Source organism: Phasianus colchicus, chromosome 13 (genome assembly GCF_987193195.1).
Source record: "Phasianus colchicus chromosome 13, bPhaCol1.hap1.1, whole genome shotgun sequence".
NCBI classification, from domain to species: domain Eukaryota; kingdom Metazoa; phylum Chordata; class Aves; order Galliformes; family Phasianidae; genus Phasianus; species Phasianus colchicus.
In genome coordinates this window covers 18369699-18396657 of record NC_143448.1, presented here as the reverse complement: position 1 = coordinate 18396657, position 26959 = coordinate 18369699, and the positions used below count along the sequence as shown (strand labels likewise).

Below are 26959 nucleotides of genomic sequence, written 5' to 3'. Positions count from 1 at the left end.
GCCGCGCACAGCCCACGCCATGTCCGCATCTCAGCATCAGTGTCGCTCCCGTACCGCTCGGCCCGTTCGCTGCTCTGAGAGCTCCACCGAGCCCCGCTCAGCGCCGTGAGGGGATTCCGGCGCTATCTCAGGGCTGTTCCAAATGGCAACGTCACATCTCTTTTTTTCTTATTGCTTTCCTGAGCGAAGCAGCTGTGGTGCTCTGTGAGTGAGCACGTTGAATGCTGTCAGCGCAGTCACGCTCTGCCTTCCCCTACTCCCTCCTATTACATCCCTGATTAAACAGATCCTGAGCACGTGTATCACTGAAATGGGATGATCTGAATGCGAGCTGTCGCATTAAGGAGAAAAAATGTCACCCTGCACAGACAGCAAGTGGGAATGGGCTAAAATAGCTCTCCAGAGCGATTCCTCTGTTGCCTGCTCCTGATGTGAGCACAGAATGGAGGAAGAGTGCAAGCTCTTCAAGAAGAAAATATATTATCATAATATTGTCACCAGATGTCATTTCTCAGCCTCAGCACAGCCAGCAGTGGCTTTCACGCTTCAAACAAGCAGCTCAAATCTACTCCGCGTTGTCACAGTATGGGATTGAATGCGTTCTGATACGCCAGCACCTACAGACCTACGGCCAGATGGTTTGGAGTCACTGCTGTAACTGCTGGGTCAAAACGCTGCTCTCAGGCCCCGTAAGCTCATGGTGTTCCATCTTGAGGTGTCTTCTGCACGACTTCTGTATCTGTGTGAACGCAGACGGTGCAAGCCACAAAAGCTCCGGTTTCCTAAAGTGTTTCAGACCCCAGGGAAGCAGCAGTTCCTCCTGCTCGGCTGTCTGGGAGCTACGGGGAGAATCAGAACAGAACCCATTTGTTTTGCCTTTCAAACAGGGAAATTTATGCTGATGAGGCACCTGCACTGTGCCTTTCTTTGGAAGTGATGATAGTACTCACTTCTTAAACGGACACTTTCAGTGTTAAAGAGTCATTAGAAGCCTGGAAATTAACAATTGGTACTTCCAAAAAGCCTTGCTTCTGCTTCCAGATTTGTAAATGCTCAGCTGAGTCCATGGATTTATTTAGCGTGTTCTTTTCTTTCACAAGCAGATTAGGAAGTTCAGAGGTTAAACTGCTTATAAACTGACTTTTCACATAGGATTATTTCATGCTTTGCTGCACAGAGTTGCCCTGTACCAGACTTGGCAAACTCAAGCAACCATTCCGTCCCTGTTAGAAAAACAATGGTATAAATAAATACCAGTGCAGTAACTGCTGTGCAGAGCTGCCAGTAAAATCCTTTGCTATCAAAACCTAAATCCATCCTAACAGCCCTCCTGTTTTCTCATCAGTGCATTCCCTCCCAGAGATTATTAACTCAGGTTCTGCTGAGGAGGTGAGGTCCTGCTCCCCTCTGCAAAGCCAGTAAATCACTTTTCAGCTAGAACAACACATCAACGTCTTATTCACCTGCAGCCATCAAAGTAACGGTAGGAAATTACAGCAGGATCCAGCTGATGTCTACATCTTTGATTAGAAATAGCAACACAATAAAAGTAAGACAGCAACTTGGCACCTTGTCAGTGCTTAAATCAGGACCAATTTTGGCTTTTAGTCTTTATTTACAGCATGAACCACTTAACAAGGATAAGCAGGTGTTTCCCGTGCTTCACAAAATCCCCTCAGCCTTTATGAGCTTTCAAAAGTGTGCTCATCTGAATGTTTGTGCAATGATGTATTGAAATGCAGTGTATGTCCTCTTTTAGCAAACGAGGGCTTTACTTTACCGTGAGGTAAGAGACTGCCCATAAACCAGCACCAGGAAGAAGCAGATACGCCGTTCTGTCCCATGTTTAACCCACTGTAACTTGTTTGAGTGCCTGTGTTAAATCAGCTCATGTTCCAGTCAACCCCTCTTCCCATAAAAATGAATAAAAACATCAGGGTGCTAATATATCATTCTTATTTTTTAATTTTATAGAAGAAAATACCTCTCGCTGCCCTGCTGGCTTTTCCTCCCAAATGAAATAAGCTAGATATTTCCTCATTGTTTTAATTCCTCACCTTTTCATCCTTATTTTTCAGACTCTCTCTTGTACTTGTATGCTAAATTTTCTCTGTCTCATTATGAAAAATCATGTTTCCAGGAAATATCTGGCTTATTTTACCTTCATATCAGCATTCACTTGCTATTGTTTCCCAAGGAAGTTGCTGCTTTTAGATGTTTTTTTTTTGTGTAGATCAAAAAAAGATTGGTATCTCGTTCATTGGTTTCTTTTTCTTTTCATTAGAAGAAAAACCTTACCATAGGGTCAGAGGTAAAAAATTAACACACTGTGCACACAATTTTGCAGCTGCATAAGCAGTAGGAAAACAAAGGTTGCCAAACAAAGCATTTGTTTAAACAAGTGACTGGCATTCATAATTACGTTCAGTGCTGAGCATGAGTGTGGAAACAAAGGCGAGAAGAGCACAGAAGATGTGATCAGGGCAGAGATGTAGTCACAGAGCGTTTGAAAGTGGAACTTGGTTATATACTGTGCTATTAAAAAAAAAACAACAACAAATACTTGAAAATCTCCTATTTATTAAGTTTCTGAGTTACTTTATTCATTTTCTGTATATTAATTCTCATCACTGGAGAGGAACAGAAATGTCCTTCTGAGCACAGCATGCCCTCTCCTGTGACATGGTGGTACTTCAGGTGATATGAATTAATATAGAAGAATTTGCATAAATTGCATTTTTTTAAGCCCAATTAATACTAATGGCATTCGTAAACCTGCTGTAGTATTTCTCCTTATTGATAGCAAACCTCTCTGCTGTTGAAGCTTGGAATCAGCCCTCCTCTTCCAACCACACGCTTCTCATCACTGATCTTCAGATAGCATGTCTATTTTCGGTTATTTCTTTGATTTTATTTTTATTTTTTTACAAAACCCAGGTTGGGATTTGGAGGCTCCTGAACCTACATCAGCTAGCTCTGTGACTTTGGGCAAGACACTGACTTTTCCTGTTTTGATTCTGATCTTGCTTCTGTTCTAAGTACACCACGTTTCATTTGCTGAATATATTCCCAATTTTCGTGAATGAGGAATGAAGAAAAGACCTTGAATGCCCAAAGCAGAGAGAAAAAGTGTTGCATGTTTGGCCACAGTTCACGGTCTCGTAAGGACATCTGTGCTAAGCAGAGAAATTAGGTGAGAAGGGAAAGGCTTGATCTCTGTGCTCTCTGACTTATGTACATACTGCTCTATTTCCATGTATGCATCATGGAAAAAATAATAGGAATCTATTCCCTTTCTTAGAAATATGTATTTCTAAAAAGCTCTATCAGAACTTTGCCCTTCAGTGACCTTCCCAGCTGCGCCTGCTGCCCTTTTACCTGTTACACAGCTGATAGCTTTGCCCAGTATTTGCTAGTTTGCTAGCTTTGCTCAGCTTTGCTACAGCCCGTGTTTATTTGGTTGGGTACATTATCATCACCAGTCTTTTTTTACTCCACTGGCATTATCAAAATCTTAAAGGCAAGCTCGTCATACAGAACGTTATTAGAGGATTTCTATCCTTTCCATTAGACTGAAGGTTACCTGAGAATCCTGTTTGTTTACTCTGTAGTCCTCAGTTCTTTCAGATCTCCAGGCAGAAAATGTTTCATAGCATCGATGTACCATTAATGTTATTATTCTAAGCCAAATGTGTCCACCTCCTATTCCTGGACCTGAATTTGTGTTAAAGTCTTTGCAACGTAACCCCACTTTTTCAGCTGTGAGAGGTAAAACAAATTATGTGACTATTCCCTCCCACCCAGCACCTGTCAGGATACACCTGGAATACTCTGCCAATCTGGAGTCCCACGATGCAAGAAAAACTGGAGGTTGTTACAGTGGGCTGGAAAGATCAGCCACATTAACAGAATTACAGCCAATTCTGGATGTGGAAGAAGAGCTTTCTGTGGGCTGAAGTAATGTGTGAGCCACAAGAAATGTGTGCCAATCCACAGAGAAATGAGTGTTAAAGCCAACAGAGTAATGGTCTGCTGCTGTGTGAACGCTGCCTAGGTGATATTTTTAGGTGTCTGTTGAGGTTTTGCACAGACACCTCAGCAGCAGTGCCAGTCTAGGTAGCTTCCATTTGTTCTATACTGTCAGCTGTTATAATACAAGAACTAGCTGAGGAAAATGTTAATTATGTGATTGCTTTAATTATACCTTCCTAGCTATAGTAAAATTGTAAGACTATCTTTTCTCTGAATTGTTGGGCTTGGCTTGCCAGTGTTATAATTAAAACAACGTAACACAGGAACACCTTTGCAAGCATAATGCCAGGAGAAACAGAGCTCATGAAGGTGAAATAGCAGAGTGGGAAATGAAGGTTTTGTTTCCTTTATCTTCCCTGAAGTCTGAATTCCAAATGGTGCAGAGACAGCATGCTGGATGTAAAGATAAATATATTTTAATATTTCTCCTTTGGGCAGTGCAAAAAAACAAGAATGGAAAGACTGAAACTCTAGCAGAACATCCTATGCGTGTTTTCCTTCACAACATTCACATACTCACCTCTGATTATGCTCTGTCCTGTTCAGGTTCTGCACTTCAGCCAGAAGCACCACATTTCTCCCCACTGGTTTAGCCTTCATATTTATGGTCCTAAAAGCAACACGTTTTTGCTCCCTGCTAGCTGCGAATTGAGCATGGGACTTCACAGAAGTTGCTGTAAATAAGAAAGTTCAGACAGCACATGGGAAGCTTATCTTTTGGGGGGGGGAAAAAAAAAAAGGAATGTTGATTCAGAATGATTTGAATAGTTTTTCAATGGAATTAAAATGTTGATAAGGTTGCACAGAATTAAACGTGTGCAGGATGTAATATTGGCAACCCTCTAGGAAACATCAGAAAGAAAACAGGGATCGATCCTCTCTGTCCAGTATGGAGGCACTTAGAGCTGAAGTCAGCGATAGCAAGAAATCCCTAGATTTTTACTTTTCCAGTTTCTGGGAAGACTAAGTAACCACGCTTTTCTTGTATCCAGTCGTACTCCACTTATGTGATTATCCATAATTAAGAACAAAAATAGAAGCCTGATTTGGAAGTTTTTCTGTTGGCAGAACCCCTGGCTGACAATGACTTGCTGACACTTCAAAGCAGGCAGCTGAGGTAATAAACGACAAGCATTAAGAAAAACCCTCCTAAATAGCTGATTTTGGATGAATAAATGGCACAGATAAGCCTGCTGCTTTAGGATACTAAAGAGGATTGCCCAAGCCTTGCGCTTACACGCTGCAGTAAAAGATGACAGATATACACGTGCTTAATGAAAATAACACCAAATAAATTTGTTTCTAATATAAAATGCCACAAGTAGTGACAAGAACTACATGTTGTCAGGACTCTGAGGCCAATATCAAGTCCTGATCACCTTAAGGAAGTTCACCTGGAGCTTCCACCATGCTCCTCCCATGGCCTAGGAGCCCATTTAAGCTCAACATTGAGCTCTTTGAGCTTTGTTTTCAGGGTGCTTATTTTTAGGTTTGCCTTTAGCCCTGTCAATAAGAAGAACTTTGGACCCATGTTGTTGCTTGGCTTTGGCCCTGTCTCTTTTTATTCCTGACCAAGCTCCGTGCTTGGACCTTGGACCTGGTGTTCTGCTTGTTGTGTTTTGAGCTTGTAGTGGACCTTCAGTGCCAGCTCTGCTCAGTGTCTGCAGGATGGAACCCTGCTGGTGAGGATCTCAATGGTGCTGGGCTCCCACTCCTCTGCCCTTGGTGAGAGCTGCCTCTTGTCCCCTGACATGCCTAGGCACCCACTTCAGATGTCTTTCCATCTGATCACCACGGAGCTGGTAATAGCCTGCAATGCTGTGAAAAGCCTTTGGAGAATGAGTTGCTTGGTTTGAATGGGAAAATCCAACTCTAACTGAGAAGCTGCTTGCAAGGGGTTGCAGCTGTGCTAGCAAGAGCAATACAATGGCAGACACATCCCAAAGAAAGCAAAAGGGAGGTCATGATACATAGATCTCTCGTATCAGGAAACAAAAGGTGTTGCAATTGCATGTAGAAATAAAGGAGTAGCTCTCCTCATGCTTTCATCCCTAAGAAACATCCCTGAGATCCCTGTTGTCCCCACTGGAAAAGTGGTTCAGCTTGACTAAAGTGATGTTTGAGTGATGTTCCATAGGTCTGTTCTTAGTCCTATGTCTACATGAAATGATCTGTCTTATGAGGCCCCTTACAGTTCAGAAGAACAAATTCTCCACCTTGGGGCTGCCACAATACTGTATTATGTGCTCAGAGTTGAAATCTTTTTCTGCAGGAATCTGCTCCATCTCCTGCTCTGAGCAAACCTCATCTATCTGCAAAGTTCTGTGAATTCCTCAGCTTGGGCAGTCATCACTCCTCAGAATCACAACTGTCAATAACAACAATGGTTAGCTATCACTATTCAAAGAATGCACACGTGAAGAAATGATAAGAAACCTCTTCTTGCATATGAAAGAGTGGTTTCTGTAACCCCTCAGTGTTCTTGGAGCCACATGAGAGAAAGCTTGAAAAGCACACAAATAATCATCAACTAGCCCTGCCTACAATGAAATTAGAGCCAATGAGAAAAGCCAGAAGAGGGACAAGTTGAAAATTAACTATTTGGTTAGTGCTCTCTCCAGCCAAGAAAGGGTGCTCTCAATCTTCTTTTTTATAATAGGTCTGGAGATTCCTTGAAGCTGTTATGCCCAGAGCATTTTTTTTTTCTCTTTTCACATTGATAGGTTGGTAGATTCTGGAAAGTTCCTCGGGCTGTGTGACCAACAGAAGATTTTGAGTGCTAAGGAGATAATGATGAATAGCATAAAGACAAATAGCCTGGGACGTTTATTCAAGCAGTTGAAAACTGTCTGGAGTTCGCCTTCAGTGCCAGCACGAAGCTGCAGCTTGGCCAATTGCACTCCCAAAAACAGGAACGATGCATGTAAGTATTTCATGTCATTAAAACAGTGCTGCATGCCTGCATGTGGTGGTGCAAAGACTGCAGACGTAGCTGATGCTCTTATTTGCTGGCTATCAAAAAAAGCTAATTTTTTAGAATGTCATTGAAAGGTTAAGGAAAGAAGCAAATAGGAGTGATACTAATACAGAAATACTTTGCCAAACTGCCTGATTGCTTTCCATGTGCTGAATTCTGCTCTAGCAGTGTTAGTGGGTTGTTTGTGATTTTAACTTGTAACTAAAATGAAGATACAGACTTCACAATAATTAACTTTGCCACGCAAGGCTTTAACTAGTTACAATAAAATCTGGATTTACACAAAGGATTCAAAATGGCTTTGAATTTAATAGACACTGCAATGTTAGATGTTGAAAATGAGGCCTAGTAGAAATACTAACCACAAAGCCTGCGTATAGCAGATCTATAATGAATGACTTCCTTGGGTGCAATATAAACATAACTGACAATGCCAAAGATTTAGTTGTTTAAAATGATGATAAACTTATCTAAGTCGGAGTTGTATTGAGGCCAGGCAGAGATTGCCTGCTTGCTCAAGTGAATGTAATCGGAACAATAGTAAAGAATAACTTTTTACATCTACCAAATCCCTTTGTTTCCAGTATTTTTTTTGTCTGTAAACGTATTTAGCTTATTAATTTTTCTCCAGTTGTATCTCTCCTTGAAAACCACGATGTGATTCTCATCTATTTTTTTTAATGACTTGGAATTGTTTGGTGGAGTCAGAAGGCAAAGCACACAAAGGCTGAGATCTGAGATGTGTGAATTGTTTGGGGGTTATCCACGGTCCATAGGAACCCAACAGGGAGCTAGATGATGCCATGTTTTTTCCTGTGGGCACTTGTCCATTGGAAGCTGCACTGAGAAACCAGGACTCACTTCATGTTAACAGACATTCTTGGAAGAGATCATATGAGGCTGTTTCATCCCAAGGCCACTCTGCTATTAAACTAACTGCAGATACTATCTGGCTTTGCTCACGTTCCTCTTCAGTTTAAGACAGATGCTATTTATTACTGAAATCTTTCTCTATTCCATGACATCCATGCAGGAAATGCCAAAACAAACTGATTCAGAAAAATACCATCTTTGGAATGGTTGGTTTTGGCTGCCAGGGAATAGACATTAGCTCTGAGAAAGCCAGCCTGTGTGTTTCTCCATCTGGTGGCTAGACCACATACATAACATGCATTGAAAGCAAAATGCACATTCAATTAAACTCTGCTATGTACAGATAATAGCACAAGCAGCCAGATCAGCTACAAGGACTTGATCAAAGCAATGGCCCATATTTTGAAGCTTGGCAAACACTAGACTATTTAGTACTGTCTTCAATGTAAAGTTGATCTTTCCCATTTCACTGTTATCCTGAAGTTCATCTTTTACTTTTCCCTTGGTAGCATTCCCATTCACAGAAGCAATCTCTTGCCAAGCTAGGTGGTGATGCTCAGACTTTAGCTATGATAACACAGATTCAACCATTCAAAGACTGATGCTTCCCAGTGCCTTCTTCTGGATTCCCATTGTGACCTCCCAAAATTACAAACAGAATTCCTGCATTTCACTGAGGAAGCAATGTAGAAAGAATTCTGAGGACCACAGGACATGTGTCAGAATATCTAGTGACATGAAGTACTGTAGTGGCTGCCTGTAGTAATCTCTGTGTATCTTCCAACCATACATACAACTAAAGGGTTCCAGGCACTTTCTCATGCAATAAAGGATTTGCTTCATCCTAATAATTACTGCCAAAACAACAACAACAACAACAACAAAACTGAAGGACGTTTTTCTTTCTTACTCTTTGAGAAGGTAAAAAGTTCTATTTGAAATGATTGTTCAAATACAGCAATGACACACGATCCAGGTGTGCCATCTCCAGGACAGCACACACTACTGCAGTAACTGTACACAAACTGTCCATGAGACAGATTAAGTCCTCCCCATACAGCATTGCTAAACCAGTGTGCATAATTTTAGCAAATGTTTTTATACAGGAAAGATAAAGCCCCTATTTACTTTACCTTGCCAACTGAAATTACCTTCTTATCTGGACTTAGCCTCAGCCATTGCCTTCTCATCCAGGCTCCTATCTCTGCCAAACATTCTGGAAGCAGAGAAAAAAGCTCAGCGTTTCACAATCTGCTGCTGCTTTCCTGTTGAGCTTAAGAGTACTCTGTCAGTTGCATCCGTTTGATAAAAAGCATTGGGCTGTTTATCAATAAACTGGCCTACATCACAGTCCAACTCTGACATCAATTCAGCAGAACTTTCAACACCTTGTCACGATGGACCATAGCCAACCAGCGCCGTTATCATCCAAAATCTTGATTCATACTAAAAACCTCAAAGAAATCAACCTATCTTGGCTTTCCTCTCTAACATTCAATCCAAGTGGCTGAAGCAGAGCCACAGTCCTTTAAAGTTTATATGTTTATTTTTCTAATTCCGAATGTGTTGCTATGGAAAGCACAATGTAAGAAAAAAAAAACACATTTCTTTCAAATGGGTGCGGTTTCCTATCTGCTCCCACAGCCCTGTCCTCCTTGTTTTACTTCAGAGCAGGGTGAAGCTTGTTCAAAAGGTCCTATGAAAACAAAGGGCTTTGTTCAACAGGACTTTTATTTTAATTTTTGAAGTTTAAAACCATAAATAATAAAGCCCACTGAAGCTGACACTTACTTGCGGTTGGACGTGATGATCTTGAAGGTTTTTTCCAACCTGAGCAATTCTATGATTCTGTGATTCCTCATTTTTATTTGACAACCTTCCAAACTAATTTTTGTCTACTTTCTTCTGATTTTCTATCCCTTATATGGCAACTTGTAGCCCCTCATCCCCCAGAATACTTAATACTTGAACTCTTTGAAAGGGTAGATAGCAGGACAAGGGGAAATGGTTTGAAGTTGAAGGAAGAAAGATTTAGGTTGGATGTCAGGGGGAAGTTCTTTACAGAGAGAGTGGTGGGGTGCTGGAACAGCTGCCCAGAGAGGCTGTGGATGCCCCGTCCGTCCCTGGAGGTGTTCAAGGCCAGGCTGGATGGGGCCCTGGGCAGCCTGGGCTGCTATGAAATGTGGAGGTTGGCAGCCCTGCATGCAGGGAGGGTTGGAGCTTCATGATCCTCGAGGTCCCTTCCAACCCAAGCCATTCTATGATTCCATGATTAAGGGGATTTCAGGGAACTGTAAGCTATTCTACATTTGGCAAACCATGAAAAAAGTTTTGTCTCTTTAAATCAAGCTTACATTAGTGCAAACTGACAGTGAACCCTTTCTTTTAACTGAACTGATTCTGGATTATTTTTTACCACACAACTGTTGCTTTCATGATGTTTTCTTGGAAATTGTTATAAATAACAAACAACACATTAGTATAAGCAACCTGTATTTGAGTTCGGATCTTTACTCGCACCCTGAATCTCCTAATGATACATCAGCGCTAATTGAACTTTCTAACAATTAGTCCAAATGGATCTGTTGAAGCTGAATCCATAGCTGCAATGAATTACAGAGAACAGCTTGAAGGTGCCCTTCTATCCACCTCAATTGGGAAAAAAGAGCAGTGCCTCCAAACGCTATGAAACTAAATGAAGCACCGCTGTGTCTGTCTGGAAAATTCTAAAGAAAACAAAATACAAATTATTTCTAATGGGTCTTTCTCCATGGGTAACTTGCAAGATGTCATCGCTGTTCTATTACAGCATTTACCATAACTGTTCTGACAGTACCATGGATCTGCCCATAACAAAGGAAAAAATAATAAACTGGACCCATCCTCAGCGATCATGAGGTCAGTGTGCAGACTGCACGGTAACTTAATTCTCACAGTCTCTCTTAATTGGACCATTTGAAAACTGGTCTGTTAAGTAAGGTTTTTATTTGCTTCCCACGTTGGTTCTGTATCTCTTTCAGTTACCCCATAGGCCAGTTGCCAGGTTCCTAGGCAAGTTCTTAGTCAGAAAGCACAGTCAGTTCAGGAACAGCAGAGGGTGTAACTGAGACCCTCTAAAGGGTCCAGAAAGGTCATAATATCAAAAAACATAGGAACCAAGCTATTGCAGTTCTCATGGCTGTCATTCTCTCCAGGTTGCTGCATGAGAGCTGTCTGGAGATATGAGCATGGAGAAGTTCTGTTTCTCAGATGGTCCAGAAAGGAATGATTTGGGCCATTCTTCTGAATGCTGGGAGCAAAGTTTAGGGCTTATGTTTCTTTTTGCAGCTAGTTCTTGTGTTTTTCTGCAGTTTCCAAAGCAAAGCAAAGCAGCACCTTGAGATGGAAAAGGGTTTTTTGTAATGAAAGGCTCAAAAGCTTTATCAAAATGCATGTTCAGTAAGAAATAGCATGTGCATGTAAGATGGATGCGCGTTCTGTGAATGATTCAGAAGGGAAACGAAAGTGTTGTGGGGCAAAGTCATTTCCCTGCAGCTTTGCAGCTGAACAGCCAGTTGTTTCCACAAGCCTACGCTGTAAGAATTTCTCTCTGGTTGTGGTTCAGCCCTCAAGAACTGACTCACTCTATTCAGTTTAGTAGCTCTATAATAGGCTTTTAGAGATCCTTGCAGGATCAAATCCCTAAAAGGCTTTGACAAAGTTTGGTCATCTTCATGCTTCTCAGTGTAAAGACGACTCAGTGGAGTTGGGAGGCTTATTTTTCACTTAGAAGTGGGCATGCAGGGCTGCCAACCTCCATATTTCATAGCAGCCCAGGCTGCCCAGGGCCCCATCCAACCTGGCCCTGAACACCTCCAGGGATGGACGGGGCATCCACAGCCTCTCTGGGCAGCTGTTCCAGCACCTCACTGCTCTCATAGCAAAGAACTTCTCCCTAATATGCAACCTGAACCTTCCCTCCTTCAACCTGAAACCATTTCCCCCTGTCCTGCCATTATCTTACCCTTCCAAAAAGCAAGAACTCAAGGCAAGCATTCACTGCATTTACAATTGAATCCCAGCACCAAAATAAATGACTGCACTTAAAGGAAGGCATATTGAGGGGAGGGGAAGTAAAAGGAGATTCGGGTGTAATAAATCCTGACATCCATATGCGATCCCATGCTGACCCATCCCGTGGCTGTGCAGTCAGTGGAAGCTCTGCACATCTCAGCTCAGGAGCCTTCAAGCCATGACTGGAGATTCGTGATCCTTGAGGTCCCTTCTGTGATTCTGTGATGAGACATTGTGGGTGCAACGATGTAAACGGGAGCTGGGTATCTGAGGTGATACCAAGCGTGAATCAGCCCGAAACGGACAAGAAACACTCGGAGGGAGACGTCCCTTCACGCGGAGAGGCGGCTGGGAGCGCAGCACCGCCCTCAGCTCTCCCGCCCCTCGGAGCGCCATGGCGGCGGGCGGGGCGCTGTGGGGAGCGGCGGGGCGCTGTGCGATGCTCCCGCTGCTGCTGCTGCGCCGGGCCGCGGCCTCATGGCGGGGAAAGCGGCGGTGCAGCCTGGGCGCCTGCTGCTCGTACCGCCTGCGGAACGCCCGTGAGTGCCGCTGCGGGGCGGTGGGTTTGGAGGTTTTTGTAGCGAGGGGAGGCACTTCTACACAGAGCTCCTGCCCGGGGGGGGGGCTCAGCCTGCGGCTGCTGGTATCGGGCAGGGCTGTGCGGAGGTGCTGGCAAGGCTACAAAGCGGAGCTACCTTAAAATCCATTTAGAAAACGATTTTCTGACGGTCAGGAGGGGCGGTTTCTTTGATGAAGTGCGGAGGAGCTTCCCCGCAGCCGTGAGTCAGGCAGCTCTGACTCATACAAGTGGAATTCTTTGCGTGCCGTCTTGTTTTGGTTTATTATCGCGACGGACAATTTTACTTCCCTGCGCACCTGCTGACTGAAGTTATCCAATATTTCAATTCACCAGTCGTCGTCGTAAAGTTCTAAAGTCGTTAGTCTGTAATTAGTTCTGTAATTGTGCATCGGAGCCAAACTCCTCTCCGTTGCCTTCCAGTGCATCCGCTTTGGCAGAGCCCGCTTACAATTCCCGGGGGCAGCCGGCAGTCTCCGATCAACATCCAGTGGAGAGACAGCGTCTACGACCCGGTCCTGAAGCCTCTGCAGATCAGCTATGACCCAACAACGTGTCTTCACATCTGGAACAACGGGTATTCGTTCCTGGTGGAGTTTGATGATTCTGCTGATAAATCGAGTAAGCGAAGCTGGGAAAGTAAACAGCAAAGGTGTTTGCGAGGGTGGATGGTGACAGGACAAGGGAATGGTTTTAAACTGAGACAGGGGAGTTTAGGTTGGATATGAGGAGGAAGTTTTTCAGCCAGAGGGTGGTGAGGCACTGGAACAGGCTGCCCAAGGAGGCTGTGGATGCCCCATCCCTGCAGGCATTCAAGGCCAGGCTGGATGTGGCTCTGGGCAGCCTGGGCTGCTGGTTGGCGACCTGCACACAGCAGGGGGCTGGAACTCAATGATCTTTGAGGTCCTTTTCAACCCAGGCCATTCTAGGATTCTATGAAAGATCTACTTTGTATGCTGTGAAAGGCTCGTGTTGAATAACAGTGTAAACGTTGAAAAGGAGTACATGGTAAATGCTTCATCTGAACACTGATTTTCAGTGGTGGGAATTGTAGTTACAGAAGTTATATCTGGGACTCACTGTTACCCCTTCTACCATTAACGTGACCATCGTACGCATCTTCGTTGTTGTAGGGTGAGACTTATTTTTGCTGCCAAAGCCTTAATGCCCTGCCTTTTCATAAGGTCTTGTAATAGTACAGCTTTGCTCGTGTGGGTCAATCTTCAGTCATATGTGGATGTATCTAATTACTTTTAAATAAGGTTTTGTCATTAAACTTTAATAATCTACTGCTTCTCTTTTGCAATGTAAACATATATTTAATGCATTTGGAGTAATCAGTGGCAAAACTACTTTCAGTTGGAAAGCATACATACCCTAGTGGAAATGCTAAGTCACAGCTTGAAGCAGTGATTGAACACCTGCTGGGAAGGCAGGGCCAGCCCAGGGGAGCTCAGGTGTGTGCAGTGTGCCTGAGTGATGGAAGGGCAGGAGCCAGGATCCACCCCTTCCCAACCCTCATTTAAGGGTTGGCAGTGGAGGTGAGGGTATCTCTCTAGAGATCTCTGTGTACCTGGGGCCTCCCAAGGGTAAGCAGCTTCTTTTCTTTGTTTCTGTGTTTGTGGCTGTTGCATTTGGGTTTATCCTCACCTGTTGCAGCCTAGGACTTTGCTACCTTGCTATTATTGCTGTGCTTCCCATTGCGTTATAGTGTTACACAAACTTATCTCAATATGCTTTTAAGGAATTAAATTATACTGAGCTGCTACCATATGGAGCAGGTGCTTGTGTTCCTTTTGTTTTAATATAAGCAGGAGGCTGCATGAAGAATCCAATTAAGCATTCCAGTAATTTGTTAGGAAGGAACACTCAGACCTGAGCAGCTAATTTTTTTTTTCTTATATGCTCAGTAGAGTTAAGTGATTTAAAATCAAGAGATTGCTACCAAATTACAGACTTCCTGTTGATCGTTCCTTCTGAAAATTCAGTTTACTGAAGTATATTGTTATTTAAAAAGGATATTCCATCAGGGTAGGTGAGCTGGTGGTGGTTGGTCAGGGATGCTGAGAAACATGTGATTCATGTCAGTTATTCAGCTTGTTTTAGAGGGGGACACAGAGGGACCCTGGGCAAATCTGGACCTGCTGGATTCGAGGCATTAATCCTTGAGGTGACTGCTTGCTATGAGAAATTCTGGAACTTTTTAAAGGATTTCACAGCATTCCTGGGAATGAAGCATTTTTGCTTGATATCTGGAAGGAGGCTGATAAACAATGTGGGTGGTTTGGTTGTTTTTTACTGTTTACAGCTGTTCACCTAGGAAACATTCTTGCCCTTGTTTGTTTCAGGGCCTGTAGGTTTGTTTGCTTTTATTCTTTAGAGCTGTTCACCCAGGAAATGGTCTTGCCCTTGTTCATTTCAAGGCTTTGCTATATGATAAATAAACCACCTGTTTTTACAGTACAGACTGCAATCTCATTAATGAGAAGAGAGCTTATGATGGAGACCCTCTAACAAGCTCATTGGTGATTTTAGCCCACTGATTTTAGTGGTGTTTTGCTTTTATTTCTTTCATTTACGTAGAGGCATGCATGAGATGGAAACAGTCAATTAAAGGGGTGCTGGCCTTTCTGAGGCTGAGCATTCACAGAGCATCACAGCTCTCAAAGATCTCTTCTGTTTCATTTCCGAGATTGAAAGCTTGAGGTAAATCTTTGTGAGCTTTCTTACTGCCTTTCTCCAGATGACTGCCTTTTCATCTTCATCATCTTCCTTGAATTAAAGTCAGTTAAAAGTGATGGTGGCTATTGGAGGGTAGCATTCAGTGATGGAACTCCGTAATGATTGACAAACAACATTCATGGGGTGGTGTTGTATGCATGGTCTGATTTCCAAGTGCCTGTATCTCTCACCTGACTTTCTCTTTACTGTTGTTGTTTCTCATTTGTCTTCTTTCTGCAAGCTTATGTCTAACAGTGATTGTAGTCCAGAGAAGGAAGGTTTTGAATAAATAAATCTAGAAGACAACACAAAAATTGAAATGGAATTTCTAGGTGTGCATCCAGGATAGGCAAAAAAAGCCCAGCTCCTGAAATGAGGCAAAAAAAGGCTTTGGCAAAAGATGAAGGTAGTGCTGCAGTGGGGTGTTGGCTTTTGAGCGGAGGAGGATGAAGAAGAGGATATGGGGAAGGTAGGTACAGAACGTGGTTCTGTCTGCATGCATGAATGCCATCCACTGCAAACAAATGAGATGGCTGATATGATTCTTCCCTTTGCTGTTAGTCTCTTGTAACTTACAGTTTACTTTGTGATTATCAAAACTGGTAAATTCAGAGGAGATAGAACATGAAACTGCTTATAAAGGAGGGGTTGTAAGGCTCTGTTTCTTTCTTGCCACTTTCTTCTGTCTGCTGGTTTTCTACATGTGTGCTTGTTCCTAACTTGTGAGCAAACATTCAATCAAGAGTGATTATTCACATTGTAATTAGTTGTGGCTTCGTATTTTTGTGTGGTCAGGAATGAGTACAGAAGTACTGCATTGGCAGTGCAGGCCTTGCCTTCACCCCATCCCTGAAACTTATTGTATTTCATCATGATTTTCTTAATGATGGCCAGTTTTGTATTCATCCTAATTGCTCAGCAGCTGTGGGTGAAATTAAATTTAATGTCAGTATGCATTGTTTGTTTTATCTCATCTCTGCTTGTAATGAAAGAGCTGTTAGTTAGAACTAAAAAACTTTTGATAAGCTTTCAATCTCTCTCATTTCTGCTTAGCATTAAACTGATTAACTTCTTTCCAGAAGTAGTGTTGGATTTTGCAGTTTATATGGTGGCTTGCTGTAAAATTGAAGCATGCTGTACAGTTAAGTAGAAAATGGGCAGAGTGGTCTCTACAGCAATGCATTTGTTATTAGCCCCCCTGGAAGTAATTACAGTCTATAACTTTAAGCTGCCCTGATGTAATACCAAGTAGAAAAGCATTGCAAGATATTCCTGGTTCATTTAGGTTGAAGTGAATGAAAACCAGCATACACAGAAATCCAAGCCTCAAGTTTTCATTGATGTATTTAGCAAATGGAGGTTGGCTTTCTGAGATCAGGACAGCAGGCTGAATGTTCACCTTTACTTTGTATCTCCCAGAAGCAGAGAGTTTCCCACAGGCAGTCTGCTTTTGTGTGCCTTGTAGGGCAGAAAGGAGTTGCGTGAAGACACTATTCAACTTAGCTTTGATTTGACAAAGGTTATTTCGGACTGCAGGGGAAAAGCAGTGATGTGTGAGGACAGTTTTATCCTAACAATGCGGTATGTAGAGGTAACCAAGGGATAAGGGGATGTTTCAGCAAGATACTCGATCCAAGTGACTTTTCTTTGGGTAAATTTGTGCTGCTTGTCTGGACAATTCCAAACCATGCTTGTTAAGGTGGATGTCTTGTTTTGTTTGTTTTTTTTTTAGTCATTGTTGGAGGTCCCTTAGAAAACCAGTACAGATTGAAGCAGTTCCACTTCCACTGGGGAGCCATCAACGAATGGGGATCAGAACACACAGTTGACAGTAGATTCTACCCAGCAGAGGTATGAGGAAAAACCTGAACAGTGCAGATAACAGAGGCTGCATCTTGGGCTGTCTGTGTGAACTGTCAAGCTGCTAGAAAGTGCTGTATTTGTTTTAAAAAAAAAAAAAAAAAAAGGCAGCTTGTTTATGAGTAAGTTCATATTGACTGTACTATCTGAAGGAGGATGCAGGATTGAAGTGAGCACTGGCCCCTGCCTGAAAGTTTCAGAGAGATTTTCTTCTCCCTGAATGCCCACAGAGGAAGCTGCCAGACAAGCCAATGGTAGGCAGCAAAGAATCGTTGCTATTCCAACTCTGTCAGGAGGAAGTGGCACAAATCCCTTGTCTGTCCTCCTTTTAAAGGGGAAAAGGGATCATAAATAGACTCTTTAATAGAGCAGATGTTGTCCTGCATAATGAACTCGCAGCTTCCAGCTGATGCAGTGCATCTGCTGAGGTAAAATGCATGAAGTCACTTCTGTTTGTTTGTTTTTAAGAAGTGCTGCACTCCTGAGCTGCAGTAAACTGAGTTCATGTGGGCTGTGGGATCTCTTTCCTTGGTTGTGCAGTGGGTGTAGTACATCTCAGCTGCTGCTTAGTGGACTCCAAATCTCCCAATCCTTAATGCTTCTAAAGCACCCTGTTTGTTATTACTACACGCTTAGAAACTGAACGTGTACCAAAAATTGTTTTTTTCTCAATGTATAAAGAGAAACTGGAAGACTGTTTGGTTCTTTTGCACATATCTGTGACTCGAAGATCTGGCAGCACTCAACTTGTATGCAGTAACTCCCATGGGCATGTGAGCCTGCAGTCCTGGCTAATGTTGCAAAGCTATTTCCAATTTTTAACAGAAAGAAGTTTGTATGTTTCTTATTTCTGTGGAAGTGGAATGGTTATCGTGATTGCTTTATTTTCTGTTTTTAACTCTTATGAAATCACTAAAATGGCAAAATTCCCCTAATTAGTTAAGTACTGAGGCAGCAAGTGAGTCAATAAGGAGAATGGGGCCAAGGGGGGGAAAACACAGATGAAGTTGCTCAGGGTGGGTGGTATAATAGCAGTAAACATAATTATACACCAGAAATGGAGCACTTGAAACGTGATTATTTTTTTTCCCCAAGAAAATGCTTCTCTCCTACTAATGTGTTCATAATGATGTCAGTCAGCTCTGTGAGATGCTTATTAGCAGCAAGGACTAAGTGCTCAGACTGGGTAGGCTGGTTGTTATACACAAAACCCTTCAGGAGGATGCAAGTATTAGGCTCTAAGCTCTAAGGAAGCTTGTGTTACATGCAGGATTATGTTCCTTATCAGAATAACATCTTCCAACTGTGCTTTTGGTTTTGTGGCCTCTGACTTCCGTGGTAGTTCAGTGCAGCATTTGAAATTGCAAAGAATCAAATGCAATGAAGATGAGAAGTCCAAGCTTCTTGCTGTCGTTGCTGTGTGTGTTGATGTCTCATTGATTCATGTTCCAGCTGCATTTAGTACATTGGAATGCTGTGGTGTACCCAACTTTTGAAGAAGCTGTGATGGAAGGTGATGGCTTGGCTGTAATTGGAGTCTTTCTAAAGGTACTTTGGTATTACAAGTTCTAATGGTTTAGTTTTATTTTGGTAAAGCTCTTTTAGTGCAAAATACCTCTAGCTGGCTTTTTGTTTGTCTGAAAGCTGATAAGGTAGATAGGTGGGATGTTGGCTTAATATTCTCTCTTGGTCATCTTTTATAGCTAGGAGCACATCATGAAGGGCTGCAGGCGTTGGTGGATGCCTTGCCAGCAATTAAACACAAGGTAAGTGTTTTTACATATCCCACCAGTTATCATTCAGCACAGCCAACAGTCATTCAACAGAAATAATGCTTTGGGCATAGTGAAGTTCTAATAAATGTTAAGTGTCAGGAAGGGGTCTGATTGGCACATAGACTAAATTATTGATTACACTGCAGATAAAATGCTGTATTTAAAGAAGGAGATTGTACACACTTCAAGCTTTCTAAATGATGAGGAAAAAGAAACGATGCTCTGGAGATTGTATCCCCTTGAAAGAGGGTAAAATACGTGTGCAGAAAATGAGTTTCTCCACAATGACTGCTATCTCACTTGCTGCAGTCTGTTCTTCCTTCACTCTTTGTGTCTGCTCAATGGCTGTTTCTGCCTCAAACCCACTTTAATGATCTTGGACAAGTTTGACATTTACAATTACTACTTCATGTAGATTCTTACTAATACAGCACAATTTTACATTTGGAAATGTACAGTATTTAATCTCACTGTTAAGATCTCTTTAAACATTGTCTTTTTTTTCCCCTCTCAAATTGCAAGTTTTAAAATGAGTTGTTTCTGGGTTTTAGGACACTGTTATTGAGTTTGATGTCTTCGACCCCTCCTGCCTGTTACCTCCATGCCCTGATTACTGGACATATGCAGGCTCTTTGACCACTCCCCCACTTACTGAATCAGTCACGTGGATTATTAAGAAGCAGCCAATAGAGGTCGATGAGAATCAGGTAAGTCTCTTGCTGATATTTAATACCACACATTTGCCTGCCTGCTGCTGTGGAGGGAAAGAAGCACAGAAGCAGCTGCTTCACACCCAGTATTTGTTTTGGGGTATTCTGATCTTAACTTCAGGTAGTGCTGGAGGGCTGAAGACCTCAACAGTAAGCAGTTAAGGGTGTTTCTCCAGCTCCCCATATAGAGCTTCATTCTGATCTCTGGTAACAAAGCCTTGTGCTGGAAACCACAGCCTGAAAACTTAAAGGTTATTTACTAGAACACTGCATAATTTTTCTCTCTTTATCGTGCTGCTCTCCTTTCCATGAGAGGGAGGGAGGGAGAAGAAGGGGCAGTTCTTGTGACACTCTGAACTCTGACCTTTTGTGCATATACCTGATAGTGTGTTCACTTGCACAGAAATCTTGCAGAACCTGCAAGGGCTGTTCTTTCCCCTGCTCAGGCCCTGAGGGGGCAGAAGGGATGGTGGCTCTGAGTCCTTCACGTGCTGTTCTGATGGTTGAAGATAGAGTCCCCATTGGGTTTTCTCCTTTTGTAGACATATCTACTCACTACTTGGCTGTATTGTCCTTGAGGTTTTTTATTTTTAATTTCCTTTTAAAAGTACAAAGGTTTCAGTCAGGTGGTTGGCAGTCTGCTGACCCCAGCCCTGACTTATTTCATACTTTTTAGTGCTTATTATTGCAGTACTTAGTTGCACAGTGTGATGTTACTCCTTGGTATGAAATAAATACAGGGAGAATTGAAAAATGGTCAGGAGAACAGATCAGAATTAGACAAAATACTGATTCTTAATAGAACTTCTGCATGCAGCTAGACCATCTGGGAGGCCGAACCTGAAGCAAATATTAATGGTGAAGAATAGGCATGTACACAATATTTTAGTTCATGTAAAGGAACAGAATGGGAAGAAAGCAAGGCAAAACGGTTGCATACTTTTTTTGCAGTTCAAACTTTTATACATTTTCTTGGTTCTTCACTCACTCTTCCATGGCACAGAAAGTCATAATTACTTAGCAATGTTATGCCCTTTGTGAGGACTGGGCTGCATCCTTCAGTCTGCACTTATAAACCATTGAGGAGAAAAGCCATGTAGATGGTTGCAGGTTGGGATTGCTTTCTTTCTTGAGTGTCAGTATATGAATGTCTGTATAAGAAAATAGAACTCCAGGAAGGGTTTGGAATTCCAGGAGCTAAACTGGCTGTTTCTCATTCTCAGCTGGAGGCATTTCGGATGCTGCTCTTTACTTCAGATGGTGAAGAAGAGAAGAGGATGGTGGACAACTTTCGCCCTCTTCAGCCATTAATGAATAGAACTGTCCGCTCATCCTTCCAGAGCAGGCATCTCTTAGATATTGAAGCACAATACTCAGACCATGCTCAGCAGATCAGGCCATAGATGGCCCATGTAACATCAGTCCAGATTGTAGTAACCGGGTTTACTTTTACTCTGTAATGATTCCTCCCTTTTTGCACAATGTTTATGCCATGCAGTTTCACAGACAGCTAGTTTCAGTTCTGAGAGTCAGTTGAGCTTCAGTAGAGGAGCTGTGTGTATTATAATTTTGGGTATTTTTTAATAGAAACTCTTAAATTGCTCACTTAGTAGCAGGGATCAATAAGGAATTCTTCTGAAAGTTAAAGGCAAAGTAATGCAGAAGCTCTTTGCTCTTTCTGTCTTCTGAATTGTTCTATGTCTCTTCATAACTCTCCAGTGATTTGCTTGAATTAATACCCCCAACATGTTAACAAGCAGGAGGTGTGAAGAAGTGAAGTCTATTAAGGTCCTTTATGGAACTGCTTTGGAGGTTTGAGGCTAGAACTGCCTTCTGCAGTCACATACGTAGAGTTGTTTCAGCTTTGTTCTTTTTTAAAACAACAACAAATGGTGCATAGGACGATGAGAAGAAAAAGAGAAAAATGCCTGTGTGACCCATTTATAATGGATGACACAGTGTCTGCCTTATCTATACTGCAAACCAGAAGACTTTGCAAAACCTTACAGAAATGCAGAATGGGATTTGTGGACAAATTTTGGTTTTGATACCTGATAGAATGGTGGATGAGTGTGGGCAAAGCACAGCAATCAGATACTTGATTATTTTTTTTTTCCAGCAACTTCTAGAGCACCAGTGCAATCTTCCCAATGTTTTGTCTTAAGCTGAACTTCTATTCTTGAGAGTTACCCACCCTCATGGTTACTGGGACCGTGTTGTTCTATATAGCACCTTATGGTAACAAAGACCAGTGGTGGTTGGAACTCAGTTGTGGACCAGACTAAATTGTTTTAAGTTACCAGCTGTGGAGCCTTTTACTGAAGTTATGGCCCAATTGCCACAAACAATGCCTACCTCTGAACTATGCTACTAGTCATAACTTTCTCTAGTGCACCTTTCTGAATGACTTTTTATGCTGTGTTGTACTTAACAGTGTGCATATGCACAAACTATAGTGAGTATAGTACACTGGTTGTGTACTCACGAAACAATCTTCATAGAATGGCTTGGGTTGGAAGGGACCTCAAGGATCACGAAGCTCCAACCCCCCTGCTGCATGCAGGGCTGCCAACCTCCATATCTAATACTAGACCAGGCTGCCCAATCTTGATTGTATTTCATGTATATTTTTAGAGGATGCATTTCTTGATCCTCTCCTGCCATTAAGCAGTCAGCAGTTGCTGGTGTCATTCAGGACTAATGAAGCCAGGAGACCAACTTGTCAGTGACAAATTTACATCTTTGGAATCAATACTTTCCCATTCCAAATGTTCACTTTAAAAGCACTTTAACACTTTTCAGCGTGACTCTAATGATTTTAAAGCTTTTGAATATTTTTGCTTAACCAATTAAAACTTGTGCCTTTGCTTCCTCAATATCTCTACCTCAGACTTCTGTTACATTTCAGCAGTTGTGCCTTTCTCTGCTAATGTGGCTGCTTAATTTTAGGGTGACTACTCAGTAGATCTAAGAAAATCTCCATTGGCTTCTGCTCCCTGTGTGATGTATATACATCTTTATAATATGTTCTGAGTGGCAGTATGTATCTTCAGTCTTGAGTCCTTATAGCTCAGTTGAATTATACCATGCATGACTTTGCCAGATTTTATTACGTTTCTACTCTGCTGAGCCACTTCTGTTGTGGCTGTAATGGTTTTGCCAGAGGATGGCAGGTTCTGAAAATAACTTTGAAAGGGACTTTGCAAGTCTGGCAATAGGAAGAGATTTCTTTTACTTTGTACCTGAGTTCATTGTTGAACTTGCTTTCATTATTAGCAATTAGGAAAAATCCTGTAATACAGTCATTGTAATGTTGTCTTTGCATCTAACAATGGAGGTGACTCAGTGGAACTAAGCTAGATAGAGGCAGCCTGCATCAACCATAATTAGAACTGCTGCCTTATAAATGTGGAAATGGATATGGCAAAAAGAACTGAAATAGGCTCTGTGAGATCAGGGAGAAGCCAATTGTTTGCTTTACTGATGGAGGAAAATTGTTAGAATTACAGAGGGAACAACTTGGCTTAATTTGGGTCAGTTTGAATTACAGCTGAAAAGAGCAATGGGAAACTAACCTCCTTACAAGCAGGTTAATGTAGTATCTCTGAATTGTATAAGCTCTGATTAGGAACTATCTTCTTGTGGTTATTAAAGTCCTTTAAAGCAAGCAAATTCTTGCTATCATAAGCGAATGGGTCTTTAGAAAAGCCTTATGCAATTGCTCAGAGTATTTTAGTTGCCTGCTTACTCTAAGGTTTTGTGTACCTCTGATCCACCAAGCTTATTTCACCAACTAATGTCTCTTCCTGGCATGTGCAAATACAAGATACACATTTTGTTCTTAGGGGTTACCATGGTGTTCATGTTTTATCTTCTACAGCCTCTAAATATCCTGACATAAAATCTATTTCAGTTTCAGCACTGAGTTTATATATATAATATACACACGTGTGTAAACAGGGTCAGAAGAGGAAAAAATGAACTGGATTTTGCTAAAACAAGCTCTGCAGGGATTTGCTGTTAGAGTTGTGCTGCTTTCAAGATGCCTGCTACATTTCCATGTCAGTGTCTTAGCATCTCTGGTTCCAATGGACAGTATTCCAGTTGCAGGGCAGGCTCTGGTTAAAATTAACAGGCTGAAAATGAAAGTGGGTCTTTTGGGTGTTTTTTTTTTTTTTTAGTTTTTTTTGTTGTATTTTGTTGGGTTCTTGGCTAATTTAGTTAATGTCTGTAACGACTTTGCACAACTGACTTAAACTGTATTTGGAAGGTGTCTGCATAGGAATCTTTAGGCTCTTTTGGACAATACAGTAGAGAAGGGTCAGAACAGATGTTTGTCCTTGAACCTAATTGCTTCTGTTAATTAATACTGTTCTGAGAGATGTTCCTGTGGCAGTCAGCACTATGAATGAAATGTTGTAGTGGAACTCATTTTGAGGACAGCTTAAAGAAGTGAGAGTAGAAGTTCTCAAGTGCATATTGTAATATATGTTGTGCCTAATGGTAATTTACTGAAATGATTGCCTTTGTACAACATACATATTGAAGTGCCTTTTGTACTCGTAGCATACAGACCTTTCATTTTGATGTAAAGGAACTTCTAGCTACTGTATTTTTCTAGCTGTTAAACTAGTGTGCAACCATGCAATAAAAAAGCACAGCAACCCGTGTCTGTATTTCATTGTGCAGTTAAGCTCTCCAAGTTAAAGGAGATTCTCTGTCAAGAAAATAATTCATCCTTCAGAACGACCCACTTCATTATGAGTGGAATATGATCAGATGTCAGACAGCCTTTGATGCTTCAGTCTGTGAAAGGCTCTGCTGGACTGTATTGTAATTGGAATGAAAGGACAATGACCTCTGTGTTGCAGCTGAACTGATGGATGTCCAGTTATCTGCTCCATTGGGATAGAAGCAGCATACTGCCTACAAGGAGATTCCAAGTTTGAAGTTCCAAGCTGCCTTGTTTTATGCTTAGTGTTAAACTCAACCTAAAAACTGTCAGCTGAGTTCCTTTCTCCGTTGGGTAATTCATGTTGATAAAACAATGATTTGATGTGTGGTGCAGCTCTCAAGGAGTTTCACATGTAGTGATTTTTGCAGTGCTTCTGCTGTTAAGGTGGTATGAATCTTATTGAATAATTAGAGAAAAAAGCTTTAATTGAAATAAATTGCTTTTACCAATAACAGTTGGCTAATAACTAAACACAAATTCATCTAGTTGACCCATAGTAGCCAGGTTTAGGGCCTGGGTATCATATAGATATGTTGTGCTAAGCTGAGGTTATTCATGCTTCTTTTGGTGGAACAGTAGGAGACTCTTTCTGGTAAGGGATTTGAGCCCAATGAATGGTTGCAGACCATAATTACCACTCTTTGGGGGCTTTTCAGAAATGTAAGCCATTTCAGTGGGAAGAAAGGTTGAGAATAATACCAGTTCCAGCTCTACTGTTGCTGTTTAAGGATTCCAGAAGCTACCACCCATTCCACTTTGCCCAACAAAGAAGCTTAGGAGGTCTTATTGTGTTTGTGCATATAGATAAATAGTGTGTGTGTATAATATATAGTATAGCTGAGCTGTTTGCTGAAGAAATGGTTTATTTGATTCCAGTGGGCTCTTATTTTGATCAAGGCAGCTGCAAGACATGCATTAATTCTAACAAATGGCCAATTTACTTGTGATATTGGTAATTACTGTCTTGTGTGGTGTTTCTTTTTATGTGACAAAACTGAAGTGTCTGAACGTGTGGAGAAGTGGCTGTGTAATCAAACTGCCTTCAGAGGTGCTGCAGAACAACTCGGAGGCCTGAAGAGTTGGTGATCAGAGCTGATAATCACACGTAACCACCTGTGAAGTGCTTGGAGGGCAGAAGACACCCTATGAACACACCTGAACACTGCAACTGCAGAGCGGGTATTTTCCCAGCCCAAATGGAGAAACAGCTGCAGGATGAACTCAGGTTAGTTTGCAGTACAGCCATCTATGCGGGTGACTTCAGGTGGGGCAGTGGTGCTGTGCTCAGCTGCTTTTTGAGCCCAGGGTTTCCAAATGGCAGCGGTGTCAAAACTGAGCTTGAGGTCTGCAAATTCTTAGTGGTCGTTCTGCTTAGAAGTTGCTTTTTGGACGGGCTGGGTGCAGGAAGGGAAAGATGGTCCCGTTCCTTTGAAAACTAGTAGAAATTGATGCTTTCTTCCTCAATACGGATGCTCATAGGAGCTGAACAAGGCAGTTTGAGGTCTGAGTGTTGCTGTGGCTCACAACCACTAGGTGTCACGTTCTGACAAGCTCTCCCAAAGCTGCTGGATGGAGCCCGGCTTTCCTCCGCTGCCTCAAGGGAGTTCCAATGTCATTGTCCAGTGCGAGCGACCTGAAAAATGCGACTCAAATGTTACAGCTTGCCCCCAAAACGTAGACCTGACTTTTCTCGAAGGTATCTTCTAGAACCCCCCTGACCCACCCCAATGCCTGGAGCTGGTTGGACCTGCCTGGAGGAGCGTGGTCTGGGGAGGAAGGATACTGAGCCTTGGTTTTGGAGCCTGGACATGACTTCATGTGTGATGCCTGCTACCTTGCAGCTGGGACACAGCTCCTCCGAGGTACTGCTTCCCACTCACAGTGAGGATGCTCATTGCTAAATGTGGGCTCCTGGGTGCTAAACTCCTCTCCTATCCTGCACAGACATGAATTTGTTACAGGATTGGCTCCTCTGGCTTTGCTAAGTTGCCAAGTAAGTCTCCTTGGATGCAGATCCTGTGCCTTTGCTGAGGCAGTGTGATTGAAGCTGCTTGTTCTGCCTGTGTGCTTGCCAGGCTGGCAGGAATTGTGAGTTTATCTTTCCAGTGCAAGAAGTGAGGGCAGATTTCAGCAGTGCCTCTGCAGAAAGGGCTGGAACATGGCCTGTATTTGAGTGTCAAACGTGGTATGTAGAAAAGCGCAGTGAGCACAATTACAGAATGGCCAGGGTTGGAAGGGACCTCGAGGATCACGAATCTCCAACCCACACCCAGGGCCACCAACCTCCCCATTTAATAGCAGCCCAGGGCCCCATCCAGCCTGGCCCTGAACGCCTGCAGGGATGGACGGGGCATCCACAGCCTCCTTGAGCAGCTGTCCCAGCACCTCACCGCTCTCTCTCTGTCAAGAACTTCCAGCACCCTGAGATCAGATGAGGCTGCGGGATTTGGGTGATGTGGGCTTTGCAGGATTGGTTCCCTCTTCCTCCTCCGCCATGTTCTGCTGTGTAAGAACCCAGCCTGAGTCGGGTAACACAACTCCCCGCCTGGCCGGTTGCCCTGCGGGCTTCGAAGAGCCAACAGCGGAGCCGGAGGCCGAGCAGAGGCGCCGGCTCGCTTTCCCCATCGCCCACCTTAGGGCGGAGGG

General features: G+C 42.6%; 1 protein-coding gene and 2 long non-coding RNA genes across 4 annotated transcripts; 1 reads left to right on the top strand and 2 right to left on the bottom strand.

The window, feature by feature from the left end:
• Positions 1 to 3619: 3619 nt before the first annotated feature.
• On the bottom strand, positions 3620 to 9827 carry LOC149916195 (uncharacterized). Its single transcript, XR_016470694.1, has 3 exons — positions 9034 to 9827; positions 4553 to 4706; positions 3620 to 4425 (listed from the first exon to the last, which is right to left on the bottom strand). It is a non-coding gene; the product is annotated as an uncharacterized LOC149916195 (long non-coding RNA).
• On the top strand, positions 6557 to 24259 carry CA5A (carbonic anhydrase 5A). Of its 2 annotated transcripts, none has more exons than XM_031615408.2 (7): positions 6557 to 6955; positions 12936 to 13133; positions 16966 to 17084; positions 18546 to 18641; positions 18797 to 18859; positions 19420 to 19575; positions 20802 to 24259. In XM_031615408.2, exons 1-7 carry the CDS (start codon positions 6823 to 6825, stop codon positions 20979 to 20981), a joined length of 945 nt encoding a protein of 314 aa, XP_031471268.2. In that variant the 5' UTR covers positions 6557 to 6822; the 3' UTR covers positions 20982 to 24259. The 2 variants fall into 2 exon arrangements, with proteins under 2 accessions (XP_031471268.2, XP_031471267.2); XM_031615407.2 differs by lacking the exon at positions 6557 to 6955 and adding an exon at positions 11872 to 12474.
• A 969-nt stretch (positions 24260 to 25228) lies between these two features.
• On the bottom strand, positions 25229 to 26899 carry LOC116243948 (uncharacterized). The gene is made up of 2 exons (XR_004170082.2): positions 26704 to 26899; positions 25229 to 25946 (listed from the first exon to the last, which is right to left on the bottom strand). It is a non-coding gene; the product is annotated as an uncharacterized LOC116243948 (long non-coding RNA).
• Between the last annotated feature and the right edge of the window lie 60 nt (positions 26900 to 26959).